Source organism: Ovis canadensis, chromosome 1 (assembly GCF_042477335.2).
Source record: "Ovis canadensis isolate MfBH-ARS-UI-01 breed Bighorn chromosome 1, ARS-UI_OviCan_v2, whole genome shotgun sequence".
NCBI lineage: Eukaryota > Metazoa > Chordata > Mammalia > Artiodactyla > Bovidae > Ovis > Ovis canadensis.
In genome coordinates this window covers 13032858-13050953 of record NC_091245.1, presented here as the reverse complement: position 1 = coordinate 13050953, position 18096 = coordinate 13032858, and the positions used below count along the sequence as shown (strand labels likewise).

Sequence of the window (18096 nt, the reverse complement as noted above, 5' to 3'; positions counted from 1 at the left end):
CTCATGGCCTGGGCGGGGCTTCGGGGTGGGGCCAGCAGCGCGCGAGTTCAAACTCAGCCTTCTCAGAAAGTTTTCCAGTGCTTATCAGACCACCGGCTCAACAGGTCGCCCCGGTACTCTTGGAAGCAGGGAGAAAAACATCAGTTCTGAATCCCTGTGCTGCGTCTAGCTCGCAATTTGAATTAGATGCTTACCGCCTTCGACCCTCCATTTTGTCATCTGCAAAATAGGGAGTCGTCTGACTTCTTAGCGAACGGTTAGGAAAGATTCCCGGTGGAAGGCATCTAAAGTTCCCACGTTTTAAAAGGTATTTGTTTTTAATTAAATGGAGAAATGACAACATATCAGACAGTGGAGGAACAGAGGGGAAATGCTAATGATTTGCCCACGGGCTGCCGTCTGTGATTGCATTTTCTTCCTCTTTCCTTGGTGTCTCCAAACGTAAATGTAATCACAATCTGTACAATTTTGTTTAACAAGTCAGGTGTTTTTTTTTTTTTCCCATTTGTCATATAATTTGTAAATAGCAAAAAAAAAAAAAAAAAATTCAAATGGGCTTCCCTGGTGGCGGCGGTAAAGAAGCTTCCTGCCGTGTCGGACATTTTCACTTTTCTTGTAAACAGCATCGCGAATGGCGACAGAACATCTTTCCTACCGCTGGGAGTGCAGGTTGTCTCTGTTTAGTAACTACTAGGTAAACATCCTTGAAAGTGAGTGAAGTGAAAGTCGCTGAGTCGTGTATCCGGGTCAGGCTCCTCTGTCCATGGAATTCTCCAGGATACTGGCTGGAGTATCCAGAATACTGGAGTAGGTAGCCGTTCCCTTCTCCAGAGGACCTTCCCAACCCAGGCATCGAACCCAGGCCTTCCGCATTGCAGGCGGATTCTTTACCATCTGAGCCACCAGGGAAGCCGTCCTTGAGAGTAGCTTTCCCTAAGTTTGCTTTTGAAACTTGAATCTCCCGCCTCTCGAGTCGGGTCACTAAGGCCCCGCCCACTCCGGAATCTTGTCGCGTTATCTCCGCTGCAAGGGCTTCTGGGAGAGCTCGCAGCCGGAAGCGGAAGTCCTGGAGGCAAGTCCGTCATTTCCTTTGGGACAGGAGGGCAACGGACCTATTTTCCTTGGCTCCGCAGATCTCTCGGCATGAAGGAGGTGAAGAGCGAGCGGGAGCGGGGGAGCCGGCGAAGGCACCGGGAAGGGGACACGGTGGGGATCGCGCCGGCGGTAGTGGTGAAGCAGGAGCGGCTCAGCCCGGAGTCCGCGCCTCCCGTCCACCGCCGTCCGGATTCCTCTGGCGGTAGCCCGTCCCCACCGGCCGGCGAGTCGGGCCGCCCAAGTCACCGAGGGAACCGAGCCCGAGGAGGTAGCCGGTAAGTGGGAAGCATCCCGGGGTGGGTCTTAGATAGGGCTCGTTGAGAAGAGAGGACAGGGCTAGCGCCAGAAATACACCTTGAACGAGGAACGCGGCAGTTTGGACTTAAAACTAAAGCGATAGAAGTGACCAGTTGTGCTTATGTGGAAGAATGTTTACTCCGGTACCTAACACTTGGATTGCAGCTGGATGTTAAGCGCTCAATGCCTGCTGCGCAGTCTCTTGCCCCTTCATTTCTGTGTACCCAGCATTTCACCGAATATAGTTCAGTTGATAGCAGTGATAATTTAAGTTGAAAGATTTTCCCCATCTGCTTGCAAATGGAGTGCAGGCGTTATCTTTTTAATTAGCTGTCCCAAGAAGTTTACATATCGAGGGCCTAGGCAATCTACCTGATATTCTTGCGGGGAGAGAATGTCTCTTGATAGACACCTTCATTTATTCATTCAATCGACGTAGTTTTCAGTGCAGTCGCTCAGTCATGTCCGGCTGTTTGCGACCCCGTGAACCGCAGCACGCCAGGCCTCCCTGTCCATCACCAACTCCTGGAGTTCACCCAAACCCATGTCCATCGAGTCGATGATGCCATCCAACCATCTCATCCTCTGTCATCCCCTTCTCCCGCCTTCAATCTTTCCCAGCATCAGGGTCTTTTCCAATGAGTCCGCTCTTCGCATGAGGTGGCCAAAGTATTGGAGTTTCAGCCTCAGCATCAGTCTTTCCAATGAACACCCAGGACTGATCTCCTTTAGGATGGACATTGGATTTCCCTGCAGTCCAAGGGACTCTCAAGAGTCTTCTCCAACACCACAGTTCAAAAGCATCAATTCTTCGGCACTCAGCTTTCTTTATAGGCCAACTCTCATATCCATACATGACCACTGGAAAAACCATAGCCTTGACTAGACAGACCTTTGTTGGTAAAGTAATGTCTCTGCTTTTGAATATGCTATCTAGGTTGGTCATAACTTTCCTTCCAAGGAGTAAGTGTCTTTTAATTTCATTGCTGCAATTGCCATCTGCAGTGATTTTGGACTGAGTACCTATTATGTGCTAAAGACCATTCTAGGTTATAAAATAATGTGGGAAAATATGCAACGGTAAAAAAATACAAACAAATGTATATGTGGAATTTGACTTAAAATAGTGTAGAATTATATGCAGATAAAATTGAAAATGGTGGAGGGTTGGGGAAGAAGAGCATCCTAGGTTCTGGGGCTGCAAGGGTGAACTTAGATGGTCTGCCTCTAGATGGTGCTCCTAGATGGTGCTCTAGCCCTGAGACAAAATAACAAGCAAATTTGGAAAAGTAGTCTCAGTGACAAGTATTTGGGGGTAGGTTAATGTGATAGTGAGAGAGTTGAGGGAGGTGGTTTTCCCTGAGCTGCTGTCTGAAAAGTCTACTGTTTGACCTAAGACCTGAATGATAGGAATAATCTGCCTTGTTGAAGATCTAGGCAGAGGGAACAACCCATACACAGAACCTGAAGTGGAATTGTGTTCTTCTAGAAATGGGGGTGAGAGGGGAAGTCCAGTATAGTAATCAAGGAGAGTGGTAGGAATGACATTGGAGAGCGAGGAGACAGAGCCAGAGACTTTGCTGATAGATCGTGATTGTGTGGGGAAGGAGCATGGAGGGCTGTTGGTCGAGGGGAGAAAAAGAATCAGGGTGACTTCTAGGTTTTTTGCCTGAGGAACAGGGTGGATGGTGGCACTAATTATCCAGCTGGCAGAAAACAGAGGAAAGTGTCTTGGGTGGTTGGGAATCTAGAGTTGCTATCTAAGTGAGAAGTTCTAGTAGGCAGTTACGTATGTGGAAGACATAGGACCAGAAAAGTGAAGCTCCTGATTCTTTTAGTGTGATCAGCAAAGACATGGTGTTTGTGTTAGTTGGATATGCCTGATGCTTGGAGCTGTTTTGTATGAGGGAATGAAAGTTGAGATAAATGTGTGTACCATTTTCTGAACAGGTCCCCAGCCAAAAAGAAAAACAAATCCTCAGGGAGAAGAAGCAAGTCTCCCCGGAGTAAGAGAAGCCGAAGTCCTCACCACTCAGCAATCAAAATAAAGCAGGTAAGTGGACTGAGATGTTTTCGTACTGGCTCCAAACCTAGAGCCTCTCCATCATAGCTAAAGTGGTGTGTGTGTGTTTTCCTGTACCTGCAGTGGGCTTCTCCAAAAACTGGGCTTTTTTTTTTTCTTTTTTCTTCTTTCTTTGTTAAACTTTTTATTTTGAGATAATTGTTGATTCACATGCAGTTGTAAAAGGTAATACAAAAGCCACAGTTTGTCCCAGTAGTACCATCTTACAGATTTATAGAACAATATCCCAACCAAAATGTTGACATCAGTTCTGTCAAGATGCAGAACATTTCCATCACCACAGGATTCCTCACGTAGTTCTTTTATATCACACCCAGTTCCCACCTACCCTTACCCCTCCAACTCCTGGCAGCTTCTAGTCACTTCTCCATTTCTGTTATTTTGTTTCCTCAAGAATGCTATGTAAATAGAATCACACAGTATGTAGCCTTTCTGGATTGGCTTTTTCCACTCAGCTAAGTTCTTTTGGAATTCATTTATATTGTTGCTTTTGTCTGTAGTTCCTTCGTTTTTATTGCTGAACTGTAGTCAATGGTATGGATTTAACCATTTGTCCATTAAAGTATATCTGGGTTGTTAGCAGTTTTTGGCTATTAGACATAAGACTGCTGTGTATACATTTCTGTACAGGTTTTTGTGTGAACATAGGTTTTCGTTTCTCTGGGATAGATGCCCAGGAGTGCAGTTTGTAGATGGTATGGTAGGTGCTTTTTTTTTTTTTCTAAAAAATTAATAAATTGTTTTCCAGAGTGCTGTGTTAGTTTGCCAGGTCTTCCATAACAAAATACCATAGACTGGTTGCCTTAAACAACGGAAACTAAGAGGCTAGAAGTCAGAGATCAAAGTTTCAGCGGTTTGGTTTCTCCTGAGGCCTTTCTCCTTGGCTTGCCTTCTTTGTTGGGTCCTCATAGTCTTTACCTCTGTGCGCTCCCATCTCTGACTCACATCTTTAACCACATCAGCCATATTGGATTAGGGGCTTACTCATTTTAACTCAATCAGTTCTTCAAAGACCTTACCTGCAAAAAATCTGGTTACAGTCTGAGGTGTGGGGGTTGAGACTTCAGTATGTAAATTTGGAAGGGGCGCAATTCAGTCCTTACAGTGGCTATCCCTTTTTATAATGTGAGTGATCCAGCATTTGGTATTGTGACCATTTTGACCATTCTGATAAGTGATAGTGATACTGTGATTTTAATTTGCATGTCCCTGGTGGCTAATGACGTTGGGCATCTTTTCATGTGTTTATTTGCCATCTGTGTTTCCTCTTAGGTAAAATGTCTCTTCAGATCTTTTGCCTATTTTCTAGTTGGATTGTTTTGGGTTTTTTTACTACTGATTTTTAAGAGGTTTTTTTTTTTTTGGTAATATATTCTTAGATACCAGGCCTTTTTGGAGTGAGAGGTTTTCCAGTATTTTCTTTCCGTCTGTATCTTGTCTGTTCATTTTCTTAAAAGAGTTTTCCTCAGAGCAAAAGTTTTTGATTTGTTTGGAGTCCAGCTTGTCTGTTTTTCCTTTTACAGATTATGCTTTTGGTGTTATGTCTAAGAACTTCCCTGACCCTAGAACCTGAAGATACGTTTTTCTCTAATATTCATTTAAGTCCATGATCTGTTTTGAGTTTGTTTTAATCTAAGGAAGGAGCCTTAAATCAAATTTCCTTTTTCTCCCCGTGGATATCCATTTACTCCAGCACTAGGTGTGGAAAGACAATTTTTCCTCCCTTTAATTGCTTTTGCTTTGTCAGAAATCAAAAGTGTGTGTGTGTGCCTTTATTTCTGGGTCCTCTGTTCTGTGCCATTGATCTGTCATTCTGCCAGTACCACAGTCTTGATTACTGGAGCTATATAATAAGTCTTAAAATTGAACAGACTGGTTCTTTCACTTTCTTCGTTTTAAAAATTGCTGGGACTTCCCTGGTAGGCCAGTGGTTAAGACTCTGAGGCATAGGTTTGGTCCCTGGCTGGGCGGAACTAAGGAGGCACATGCCACAGGACATGGCCAAATAAATAAATAATTGTTTTAGGAATTCTCGTGCCTTTATCTTTCCACATACATTTTAGAACAATCTTGTTTGTATCTATTGAAAAAACTTGCTAGTATTTTGATTGAAATTGTGTTAAACTTGTACTTTTTGAAAAATTTTAAAAAATTATGTAGCGTCTTCCAGTCTTTGAATATAGGTGTATCTCTGTTTATTTAGATCTTTGATTTCTTTTATCAGTGTTTCAGTGTACAAGTCCTGTATGTGTTTTGCTAGATTTGCACTTAAGTAATTTTTTTAAGTTATCATTAAATGATGGCTCTAGTCCATGGGGTCGCTAAGAGTCGGACACAACTGAGCAACTTCACTTTCACTTTCATGCATTGGAGAAGGCAATGGCAACCCACTCCACTGTTCTTGCCTGGAGAATCCCAGGGACGAGGGAGCCTGGTGGGCTGCCATCTATGGGGTTGCACAGAGTCAGACACGACTGAAGTGACTTAGCAGCAGCAGCAAGTGATATTTTGAATTTCAGTATTTACTTGTTCATCGCTAGTACATAGAAATACGATCCATTTTTGTATGTTTATCTTACACCCTGTGGCCTTACTGAACTCATTTATTTGGCCTAAGTAAATCCCAACCTAAAACTTGGGATTTTCTGCATAGATAGTCATGTCTGCACAGGGGCAGTTCTGTCTGTCTTCCTTTCCAGTGCATGTTCATTTTATTGCCCCTTGCTGCATGGCTGGGACTCTCGCACTGAGTGGAGCAAGAGCAGTCAGATCAGGCTCTCCTGCCCTGTCCTCATTCCTGAGGGACAGGCGTTCAGTCATCGTCTTGTGCTCTTTCCTCCAAGTTTTATTTAATTTTTGACAGTGCTGGGTCTTTGTTGCTATTGTGGACTGGAGAATCCCAGGGACGCGGGAGCCTGGCGGGCTGCCGTCTGTGGGGTCGCGCAGAGTCGGACACGACTGAAGCGGCTCAGCAGCAGCAGCAGTGGACTTTCTCTAGATGCAGTGAGCAGAGGCGACACTCTTGTTGTGGTATGCAGGCTTAGTTGCCCTTGTGGCGTGTGGAATCTTCCTGGACCAGGGATCAAACCCGTGTTCCCTACATTGGCAGGCAGATTCTTAACCACTGGACCACCAGGGAAGTCCTCAGTCCTCTTTTTAAAGAGCCTCTGGGTTACAACGTGCAAATAGAGACACTGGCATTAAGGAAATGGATTTTCCTATGAATTTGAGCCAACTTCTGCTACCTAAAAAGATTCAAAGCCAGTCCTGATGATCTTTTGTATGAGTTGGTCAGCCATCACCTTCATTATCTCAGAATTCAGCCACTGGAACCACAATGCCCAGATCAAACCTCTCAAACCACTTGTAGCTTTGTGTGTGTGTTTGTACAACTTGCCACGGCTATGATTTAATAATTTTGGCATGTTAACATTTTGTAGATTTAAAAGGTACAGTATACTTAGCCTGTTAGTCGGATGCATTCATATATTGTAATACGACTGCCATGGAAGCGGCATTTGCCAAGCCACATCATTATAGCGTAGTGCTACCGTCTGTGTGCATTTGTCTGGGCATTAAATCTCTATGGCTTATTTACTATTTGTTACTGTTAGTACCCTTAAATGCCATCAGTCTTATCCTCCCACCTCCCATCTCCTAGTGACCCCCGTTTTACTCCCTGATTGTTTATATATATATAGGAGAGATAGATAAAGGAGCTTCCCTGGTGGCTCAGACAGCAAACCTTTGCCTGCAGTGTAGGAGACCTAGGTTTTATCCCTGGGTCAGGAAGATCCCCTGGAGAAAGGTGTGTGTGTTATACTCTTTTTTCAGCTTGCAGTTTTTTACCTCTGGTTTCTAAATCAGCAACTTATAGTAAATCCTGGGGCCTGTCATATGGAACTGTTTTGTAATTATTGTTACTTTGGAGAGTCTTAGTTTGCTTATCTATGTTAACTTCCCTTCTGACCTCAAATCTCTTAAAAAGCTGATTTTCTTTGTATCAGCTAGAAACTTGGAAATGGTTCTGACGCAGAGGGGATTGAGGACTTGATAGGCAGTTGAAAATCACTGACTTTCACCTGGATTATAAGAGTACACACAGCCTCTGATTTGTACTTAGAGATATTCTTTTCTGCACTACTCAGCCACCATTAAAAAAAAAAAAGTTCAACACAATTATATTCAACATAATTTAATAACCTAATATGGAAAAAAAATTGAAAAAGAATGTGTCTTTGTGTATAACGGAATTCCTTTGTATATGCCTGAAATAACATTGTAAATCAACTATATTTTGATTTTTTTTTCTTAAAGGGAGTGGGGGACAGGATTGTGGAAACCTGAGGAAAAAATTTGTCAATTGCTTATTTAACATCATAACACAGAAGTCTGTAAAATAAAAAGTGAGAGTATGGTTTATTTCTGTCATTAGCCCCAGAATCATAGCCCTCCCCATGAACAAAAAAAGCCACCTCAATCCCCAGAGGTCACCATTTTAATAGTTTGGTATTTATACTTCAGCGTTCTATAATGCTTATGTTCTCTTCTTTTCCTTTATATTTTGGTGTGTGTGTGTATTCTGTGCAAAGATGGTAATTAACAAAAAGAATCATATTGTATCTGTTATCCTACTTGACTTATCAATAGTTGAGAGTGTATGTTGAAATGTTATTTTGTGTTGTCTGGTTATGTAATTTGTCATATTCTCTCCAGAGCTTCTACTGATTTTGCCAAGTATACATACATGTACTAGAAACGAAGACAGAATTGCCCATTGGATTTAGCAACATGTAGGTCATTGGTGACCTTGACCAGCAATTTTAGTGGAGTAGTAAGGGTGAAGCCTAATTGGAGAATTCAAAAAAGATGGAAAAAGAATTGGGGACTGATTAACACCAACCTCTTTTAAGGAATTTTACTCAGAGAGTGAAGAAATAGAGTGGAAGCCAACATGGGAAAGGTGCTTGGGAAAACAGCAGATGCCTGTGCTGACAGGAATGGTTCAGTGCAGATCAGGGAAGTAGATTGTGTGCAGGAGAGGCAGGGATCACTGCAGAGAGATTCCGGATGAGGGGGAAGCTCCCAGGTGTGGGAACTGGCTTTGGATAGAAGCACAGATAGTTTCCTTACGGGCATAGGAAGGGATAACAGTAAATGGGTGTAGATGCTGGCAGGTGGGCAGACATGGAAAACCCCTTCTGAGTAAGTAAGAGGTGGAGAGGGCTGTGTAGGAAGAGAGGGAAGGGGTGAAACAGCCATCTTGGAGGAGCAATAAATCAAGAAAATGTAGGATGGTTGCTGGCATCATTGAGGAGGCTTGGGTCATGCTCCTAAGGTGGGACCCAGGTGGGACCCGTCCAAATGGCTTATGCTTTTCTCTTGCCACTTCGATGTGCTTGATGCTGGTTGTGGTTTTGCTAGGACAGTGCAACATGAATGGCATGGGACAGGGGATTGAGGGAGTGATCACACTGCTTGACCCTGGAATTTCAGTTAGAGGGGGAGGGAAGAGAGTGCAACAAGAGAGTGAGGGAAAGGATCGAAGGCGTGGATGCGTCTTACTGGGATGATTGTTAGAGTTGGGTAAAATGTGAGCTGAAAAGATGGGCAGAAAGAGGACTGCTTGAAAGTGAAATTATGGAGGGGCTGCAGTTATTAGAAGTGAAAAGGTCTGTATAACCATGAGGTGAGTGGCTGAGGAGAAATGAGGTGACATAAGACAATGGGAAGAGAGAAACGCAAAGAATGGAGAGGTCAGCATGGTATTGAAATCAGCAAGGGTAGTGCTGGAGAGAATGACGAGCTAGAAGTAAAACTGGTATGAAGTGAAGGGATGTGATTTAGGATTAGTAAATGACAGCAACGGTGAGAGTAATGGGTCTTACATGAGATTCGCTGCTGCATCTTTTCAGGGAAAAAGAAAAAAGATGGGAATGTTTTAGGATTGGCAGTGAGAAGAAAGGGCAATGCCTGCCATATGTGCAGGCCGGAAGATGGTGGGAGCTGAGGGGAGGTCAGAAGGAGAAAACCAGCTTCTTTGAGAGAGCTATGGGGGAACAGTGTGCTCAGGCAGAGTGAACTTGAGACAGGAACTATCTGAAAAGACCTGGAGGATGTAGGTTGGTTTTGCCAAGCTTTCCATTTCCAGAGGAAATAGAAAGTACAGTGGCTTTAGGAGTTGAAAAAGGGTGGAATTTGGGGGCAGAATCCATCATATACAGAGACTTATGGGAATTAGACTACCAAGGGAGGTGGAGGTGATGGCCCGGAGTCTGTGACTTCTTACAGTGACTCATTTAATCAGGGATAAAGGGGGTAATTCCATGAATCAAGGCAAGTTGAAAGTGGTCAAACAGGAGATGGCAAGAGTGAACGTTGACATTCTAGGAATCTGAACTAAAATGGACTGGAATGGGTGGATTTAACTCAGATGACCATTATATCTACTAGTGTGGGCAGGAATCCCTCAGAAGAAATGGAGTAGCCATCATGGTCAACAAGAGTCCAAAATGCAGTACTTGGATGCAATCTTTTAAAAACGGCAAAATGATCTCTGTTCGTTTCCAAGGCAAACCATTCAATATCAGAGTAATCCAAGCCTATGCCCCAACCAGTAACACTGAAGAAGCTGAAGTTGAAAGGTTCTATGAAGACCTACAAGACCTTTTAGAACACCCAAAAAAGATGTCCTTTTCATTATAGGGGACTGGAATGCAAAAGTAGGAAGTCAAGAAACACCTGGGGTAACAGACAAATTTAGCCTTGGAATACAGAATGAAGCAGGGCAAAGGCTAGTAGAGTTTTGCCAAGAGAATGCACTGGTCATAGCAAACACCCTCTTCCAACAACACAAGAGAAGACTCTACACATGGACATCACTAGATGGTCAACACTGAAATCAGATTGATTATATTCTTTGCAGCCAAAGATGGAGTTCTATATAGTCAGCAAAAAACAAGACCGGGAGCTGACTGTGGCTCAGACCATGAATCCTTATTGTCAAATTCAGACTCAAATTGAAGAAAGTAGGGAAACCACTAGGCTATTCAGGTATGACCTAAGTCAGATCCCTTATGATTATATAGTGGAAATGAGAAATAGATTTAAGGGACTAGATATGATAGAGTGCCTGATGAACTATGGACTGAGGTTCATGAAATTGTACAGGAGACAGGGATCAAGACCATCCCCATGGAAAAAAAAAAATGCAAAAAAGCAAAGTGGCTGTCTGGGGAGGCCTTACAAATAGCTGTGAAAAGAAGAGAAGTGAAAAACAAAGGAGGAAAGGAAAGATATAAGCATCTGAATGCAGAGTTCCAAAGAAGAGCAAGGAGAGATAAGAAAGCCTTCCTCCGAGATAAATGCAAAGAAATAGAGGATAATAACAGAATGGGAAAGACTAGAGATCTCTTCAAGAAAATTAAGAGATACTAAGGGAACATTTCATGCAAAGATGGGCTCGATAAAGGACAGAAATGGTATGGACCTAACAGAAGCAGAAGATATTAAGAGGGAGGGCAGGAATACACAGAAGAACTGTACAAAAAAGATCTTCATGACCAAGATAATCACGATGGTGTGATCATTCACCTAGAGCCAGACATCCTGGAATGTGAAGTCAAGTGGGCCTTAGAAAGCATCACTACGAACAAAGCTAGTGGAGGTGATGGAATTCCAGTTGAGCTATTTCAAACCCTAGAAGATGATGCTGTGAAAGTGCTGCACTCAATATGCCAGCAAATTTGGACAACTCAGCAGTGGCCACAGGACTGGAAAAGCTCAGTTTTCATTCCAATCCCAAAGAAAGGCAATGCCAAAGAATGCTAAAACCACCACACAATTGTACTCATCTCACACCCTAGTAAAGTGATGCTTAAAATTCTCCAAGCCAGGCTTCAGCAATATGTGAACTGTGAACTTCCAGATGTTCAAGCTGGTTTTAGAAAAGGCAGAGGAACCAGAGATCAAATTGCCAACATCCGCTGGATCATGGAAAAAGCAAGAGAGTTCCAGAAAAACATCTACTTCTGCTTTATTCACTATGCCAAAGCCTTTGACTGTGTGGATCACAATCAACTGTGGAAAATTCTGAAAGAGATGGGAATACCAGACCACCTGACCTGCCTCTTGAGAAACCTATATGCAGGTCAGGAAGCAACAGTTAGAACTGGACATGGAACAACAGACTGGTTCCAAATAGGAAAAGGAGTACGTCAAGGCTGTATATTGTCACCCTGCTTATTTAACTTCTATGCAGAATACATCATGAGAAACACTGGGCTGGAAGACGCACAAGCTGGAATCAAGATTTCCAGGCGAAATATCACTAGCCTCAGATATGCACATGACACCACCCTTATGGCAGAAAGTGAAGAGGAACGAAAAGCCTCTTGATGAAAGTGAAAGAGGAGAGCGAAAAAGTTGGCTTAAAGCTCAACATTCAGAAAACAAAGATCATGGCATCTGGTCCCATCACTTCATGGGAAATAGATGGGGAAACAGTGGAAACAGTGTCAGACTTTATTTTTTTGGGCTCCAAAATCCTTGCAGATGGTGATTGCAGCCATGGAATTAAAAGACACTTACTCCTTGGGAGGAAAATTATGACTAGCCTAGACAGCATATTAAAAAGCAGAGACATTACTTTGCCAACAAAGGCCCGTCTAGTCAAGGCTATGGTTTTTCCAGTGATCATGTATGGATGTGAGTTAGACTGAAGAAAGCTGAGCACCGAGGAATTGATGGTTTTGAACTGTGGTGTTGGAGAAGACTCTTGAGAGTCCCTTGGACTGCAAGAAGATCCAACCAGTCCATTCTAAAGGAGATCAGTCCTGGGTGTTCATTGGAAGGACTGATGCTGAAGCTGAAACTCCAGTACTTCGGCCACCTCCTGTGAAGTGTTGACTCATTGGAAAGGACCCTGATGCTGGGAGGGATTGCAGACAGGAGAAGGGGACGACAGAGGATGAGATGACTGGATGGCATCACCGACTCGATGGACATGAGTTTGAGTAAATTCTGGGAGTAGATTATGGACAGGGAGGCCTGGCGTGCTGCAATTCATGGGGTTGCAAAGAGTCGGACATGACTGAGCGACTGAACTGAAGTGAACTGAAAGGGGATAATGAGATTAGTTCTGGTGAAGTCAAGGCAGATGATGGTGGCAAGCTTGTGAATGTCTTGGGGTAGGAGGGATGGGTGTCTGAGGTTCCCTCCCTCTTGGTACTTGTCTTTGGAGGTTAGGAAGTCTAGGAAAACTGGATCTGGCTCTGAGCAAGCAGACCCCTACTTGACCTCAATGGATGGTAGGGAGAAGGCCTTGAGGCAAGGGCTAGGGATGAGGGTTGGCAAGGAAGTGGGGACAAGGTCCCAGTCCTGATGCTCGGGATTTCCTCTCTACCCCTTCCCAGGAGGGGAGCCTCACTTCATAGTGGCAGGTCCCCCTCTTGAACTCTGATACTTCAGCTATAAGATTAGTAAGGATAAACCTATCTTCATGTGTTCATTAGGTATTTATTAATACTTCTTTTGAAAATTTCTTATTATTATCCTTTGCCCATTATCCTCGGAGAAGGCAATGGCAACTCACTCCAGTACTCTTGCCTGGAAAATCCCATGGACGGAGGAGCCTGGAAGGCTGCAGTCCATGAGGTTGCTAAGAGTTGGACACGACTGAGTGACTCCACTTTCATTTTTCACTTTCATGCATTGAAGAAGGAAATGGCAATCCACTCCAGTGTTCTTGCCTTGAGAATCCCAGGGACGGGGGAGCCTGGTGGGCTGCCGTCTTTGGGGTCGCACAGAGTCGGACACGACTGAAGCGACTTAGCAGTAGCAGCCCATTATCCTACTAGGTTGATTTTCAGTACTGTTTTTAAAGAAGCCTTGGTATGTTTCTTCATTTCTTCAAATCTTTAAAAAATATATCTGTTACAATTGACCCTTGGACAACATGGGTTTGAGTTGCACTGGTCCACATATACGCAGATTGTTTTCAATAGTAGAGGCTGTAGTACTCCGTGTCCTGAGTTGGTTGAATTTGCAGGTGCAGACCCTCAAATACAGAGGGACCACATATATAGAGAAACCACCTATACAGAGGGGCGACTACAGCTGCCTGGAGGGTTGGTTCCCCTGTGCCCCAGCCCCCTCATTGTTCAAGGGTCAGCTGCAGTAAATTTTTATAGGTTTCTTCTTATATAATTCTTAATTTTATTCCTAGGTATTGAGTAATCTTTGTTACTGTTGAAATAAGATCTTTCAAAATTACTATTAATACATTTTCATTTTTGGCATAAGAGAAAGGTAGCTTTTTTCTTTATGTAATTATCTTGGACTGCAAGGAAATCCAACCGGTCCATCCTAAAGGAAATCAGTCGTGAATGTTCATTGGAAGGACTGATGTTGAAGCTGAAACTCCAATCCTTTGACCACCTGATGCGAAGAGTGGACTCATTTGAAAAGACCCTGATGCTGGGAAAGATTGAGGGCAGGAGGAGAAGGGGACGACAGAGGATGAGATGGCTGGATGGCATCACTGACTTAATGGACATGAGTTTGAGTAAACTCCGGGAGTTGTTGATGGACAGGGAGGCCTGGCATGCTGCAGTCCAAGGGGTCGCAAAGAGTTGGACACGACTGAGCGACCGAACTGAGCTGAATTATCTTGTATGGGACTACTTAATTCTCTCTGGGAGTTGTGTTTTCCCTAAGTTTGCCTGTAGGTATTGTTTCTCAGGCTCTGAACCTGGGCGTGTACAGTTAGAGCTGTATTTGGGCAGCAGCCTGGGATACCTTGGAGGAGATGGCACCCCACTCCAGTATTCTTGGCTGGGAAATTTCATGGACAGAGGAACCTGGCAGGCTACAGTCTATGGGGTCGCAAAGAGTTGGACATGACTGAGCGGCTAACACTTTGACTGGGTGGTAGCCTTGCAAGCGAACATGACCACCACTGGTAACCTTATTTCTGTGGGACATTTTGCTCTGAATGCCAAATCACAAATGACTTCTCGAATGCAGCTCTCTTTAGAGACCATGAACTGGCTTTACTTTCCTGAATCTGTTTGAATTTCAGGAACGTGAGGACCATCCTCGGAGAGGCCGGGAAGATCGGCCACACCGAGAACCCTCAGGACAGGAACACAAGCGAGCTCGGAACAGTGACCGAGACAGGCACCGCGGCCATTCCCACCAGAGGAGAAGCTCAGGCGAGAGGCCTGGCAGCGGGCAGCCTCAGGGACGTGATCGAGATGCTCAGAACCTGCAGGCTCAGGAAGCCGAGCGGGAGTTCCACAACACCCGGCGCCGCGAGCACCGCCAGAAGAACGACGTTAGCGCTGGCAGTAACGCGTCTCAGGACGCGCAGCCTCGGCCTGGACCTGGAGGCAACAACAAGGACAGAGAGGTGCCTGTTAAAGAGAAGCCAAGCTTCGAACTTTCTGGGGCACTTCTTGAGGACACTAATACCTTCCGGGGTGTAGTTATTAAATACAGTGAGCCCCCGGAAGCACGTATCCCCAAAAAACGGTGGCGTCTCTACCCCTTTAAAAATGATGAAGTGCTTCCAGTGATGTACATCCACCGGCAGAGCGCTTATCTCCTGGGCCGGCACCGCCGCATCGCAGACATTCCCATCGATCACCCCTCCTGTTCAAAGCAGCACGCCGTCTTTCAGTACCGGTAAGTGTCCATCTGGAGGAAACCAAGGTGCCAGCAGAAGCCCGACGTCTCGGCTGGTTAGGATTACTGAGATCTTGTGTGTGCACAAGAAGCCCATATCCCTCATAGCTAATAGTATTTTTTTTAATTTTTAATTTTTTGGCTGAACCTGCATGGTTTATGGGATTTTAGTTCCCCATCCCAGGATCGAACCCAAGTCCTTGTCAGTGAGAGCGTGGAGTCCTAACCCCTGGACCGTCAGGGAATTCCTTCTAATTTAAGGAGTATTATTCCTCTAATGTATAATCACTTTATATATATATAATTGCCAACACTTGTGTAAGAGGATGGACGTTGGTGTCCGAAATCCAGATTTTGAGTCCTGCCAGTGCCACTTACCTGGGGCTAGCTGCTCTTCTGGGCCTCAGTTTCTACATCCCTCACAGGGCTGTTATGATAGGTAAATGGAAGTAAAGCCGAGAATGAAAACAAAGCTGAGAATGCCTGGTATATCTTGTATCTTGGCAATTTCTGTAGTACATCTGTTATTGTTGGATGCTCACAACAATCCTGTGGGGAGGCGAGGACTAGTCTTAATACCCCATTTAACAGATGAGCCCATGAAGCTCAGCAAAGCCAGGTGGCCTGCCTAATAAATAATCACTGAGGTAGCATGCTGGCTCAAATTAGTTTTGATTTGAATAATTTTGATCATCTTACCTGTTCCCTTGACTCCGAAGTCCAAATATACTGGTTTATTCCTATTGGAACAGAAGCTAAAATATGTTGAAATATAGGTAAAAAGCATTATGTTGATTATTAATAATACAAAAAATGTAAAATTTTAAAAAATACCAAAAAAAATGTATTTCTTAACCATGGCAAGAGGCCTTGCTTTCTGCATTTTTTTTTTCTCATTTTTTTTTTAATAAAACAATTCTGCTTCAGTGCAAATGTGTAGTCAAGGTAAAAAGAGGAAGGAAGGAAGGAAAGAAAGGAGAGAGGGAGGGGGTGAGTAAGTAAGGGAAGGACGAAGGAAGAAAGGAAGAAAATGCTTTCTGCATTTTAAGCTATGATCTACCATGAACCCCTCTTTCCCAGTGACCAGTTCTCACCGATTTAACTTGCTCCCGATTTCGAAATCCATAACTGTGCCTTCCCATTGATTTCTACAGTTTGCACTTGAACTGAGTCTGAGCCAGGTATTTACATGGTCCAGACTGTTAGCACAGAGCTGGAGGCTCTGGGGCTGGATTCGGCTCACAGCTTTCTCTCCTTTGCCTCCGCTAGGCTTGTGGAGCACACCCGCGCTGATGGGACAGTTGGCCGCAGGGTGAAGCCCTACATCATTGACCTTGGCTCAGGCAACGGAACATTCCTGAACAACAAGCGAATTGAGCCACAGAGATACTATGAACTGAAGGAAAAGGATGTCCTTAAGTTTGGGTTCAGCAGCAGAGAGTATGTTCTGCTCCATGAGTCCTCTGACACCTCTGAAGTAGACAGGAAAGAAGACGAGGACGACGAGGAAGAGGAGGAGGTGTCTGACAGCTAGCAGACTGAAGACAGCCCAGGCTCTCGAGAGACCTTTTCTTTGTGCGAAGGCTTTGGGACTGACTCACGGGGCACCACTGTGCTCTCTGTAATGCCTCTTACTGCCTTAAGTCTTTCTTCTGTTGCTGACCAGCTTATGTTTCAGTGTAAAAAAAAAATGACTCATGTTTGGTTGAACTTCTTTCTGTGACACGTTGGCCACATGCCTGTGGGCATTTATTTTCTGAACAGTCCCACCGACACGTGTTTTAGTAGAAGCATCATGGCTTGAGTTGGTGCTTTCAGAACTGCTGCCTAGGAAACTATCAACCCTTGGTTAACGGGGAATTGTGGCTTGTTTTCTTTGTACAGTTACCCTATTTATATAGTTGTTAAGCTTTGTGGACCGGGTTTGTTTTTATCTCGGGGGCAAACCCCTGAACAGAGAATCTTACTAAGCTTTGGTTATCACCAAAATAGCCTGCAGAATATACCAAAGCTTTGACCTGGTTGAGCTCTTGAGTCATAGAAATTGATTTTGCACTTGGTTGGTTTGGGTGGGTGGGTGGGTGGGATTTACCACATGACCTCATTATTGACTGTTGGACTCAAACAGATGCTCTATGGAGCCTGCTTCAGCTCACGACTGTACAGGAGGACCATGGCTGGTGCCAGCGGGTGCTGGCTGCATGTCACAGGAGGCTGGAATGGGTCGTGGATCTGTTTCCTGGAAGAGAACTCTGATTTCTCCACAGAACAGGAACAGTTTTGACCATCATAGCTGTTCTTCAACTTCACATTTTATTTAGAGGTTATCTCCATTCTTTCTTCCTTGAGAGAAACAGTCATTTATGTAGCAGGGTCTTTGCTTTATCCTAACAACATATACATGTCAAAAGACGGTTGTGTGGTTTACATGTTTCATCTTTTTAAAACAACATTCAGAGAGGTTGTATTTACCTTCCCAAGGCTGGAATGGGAATTGCCCAATTTTCTAATTTTCCACCAGAGGACTATGTGTAAGTAGAAGAGTCACAACTGCTTACATCTGTTGTGTGTATGTATATATGTACATATTTAAAAAATTGTGTGTGAAAGAGCCGCATACTGATTTTCCTATGAGAATGTTTTGTGACGTAAATGTAATACAATATTATAGGCAAAGGCCTCCCTGCGTTTGAGGAGCAGGTTTTCATTTATATGTATTTTTGGAATAAAAAATAATAAAATTGTAAATATAGCCCCCTTTCAAAATGTACTTCTTTGCTAGCACAGAAGACCTTGTGTTCACAGGTATATTTAGGTGCTGAGGAAATCTTTGAATCAGTATTGTGGGAGTAGAAGTCGACAGTTGTGGAGGGCGTCGAGGGAATGGGAGTGATAGGGCCCACACCTGTCCTGGAATCCAGATCTTCACATCTCGG

General features: G+C 44.1%; 1 protein-coding gene across 1 annotated transcript; it reads left to right on the top strand.

The window, feature by feature from the left end:
- Positions 1-1055: 1055 nt before the first annotated feature.
- SNIP1 (Smad nuclear interacting protein 1) lies at positions 1056-17912 on the top strand. The gene is made up of 4 exons (XM_069547865.1): positions 1056-1370; positions 3343-3445; positions 14556-15160; positions 16430-17912. The coding sequence occupies exons 1-4, from the start codon at positions 1144-1146 to the stop codon at positions 16692-16694; spliced, it is 1200 nt and encodes a 399-aa protein (XP_069403966.1). The 5' UTR covers positions 1056-1143; the 3' UTR covers positions 16695-17912.
- Positions 17913-18096: the final 184 nt, after the last annotated feature.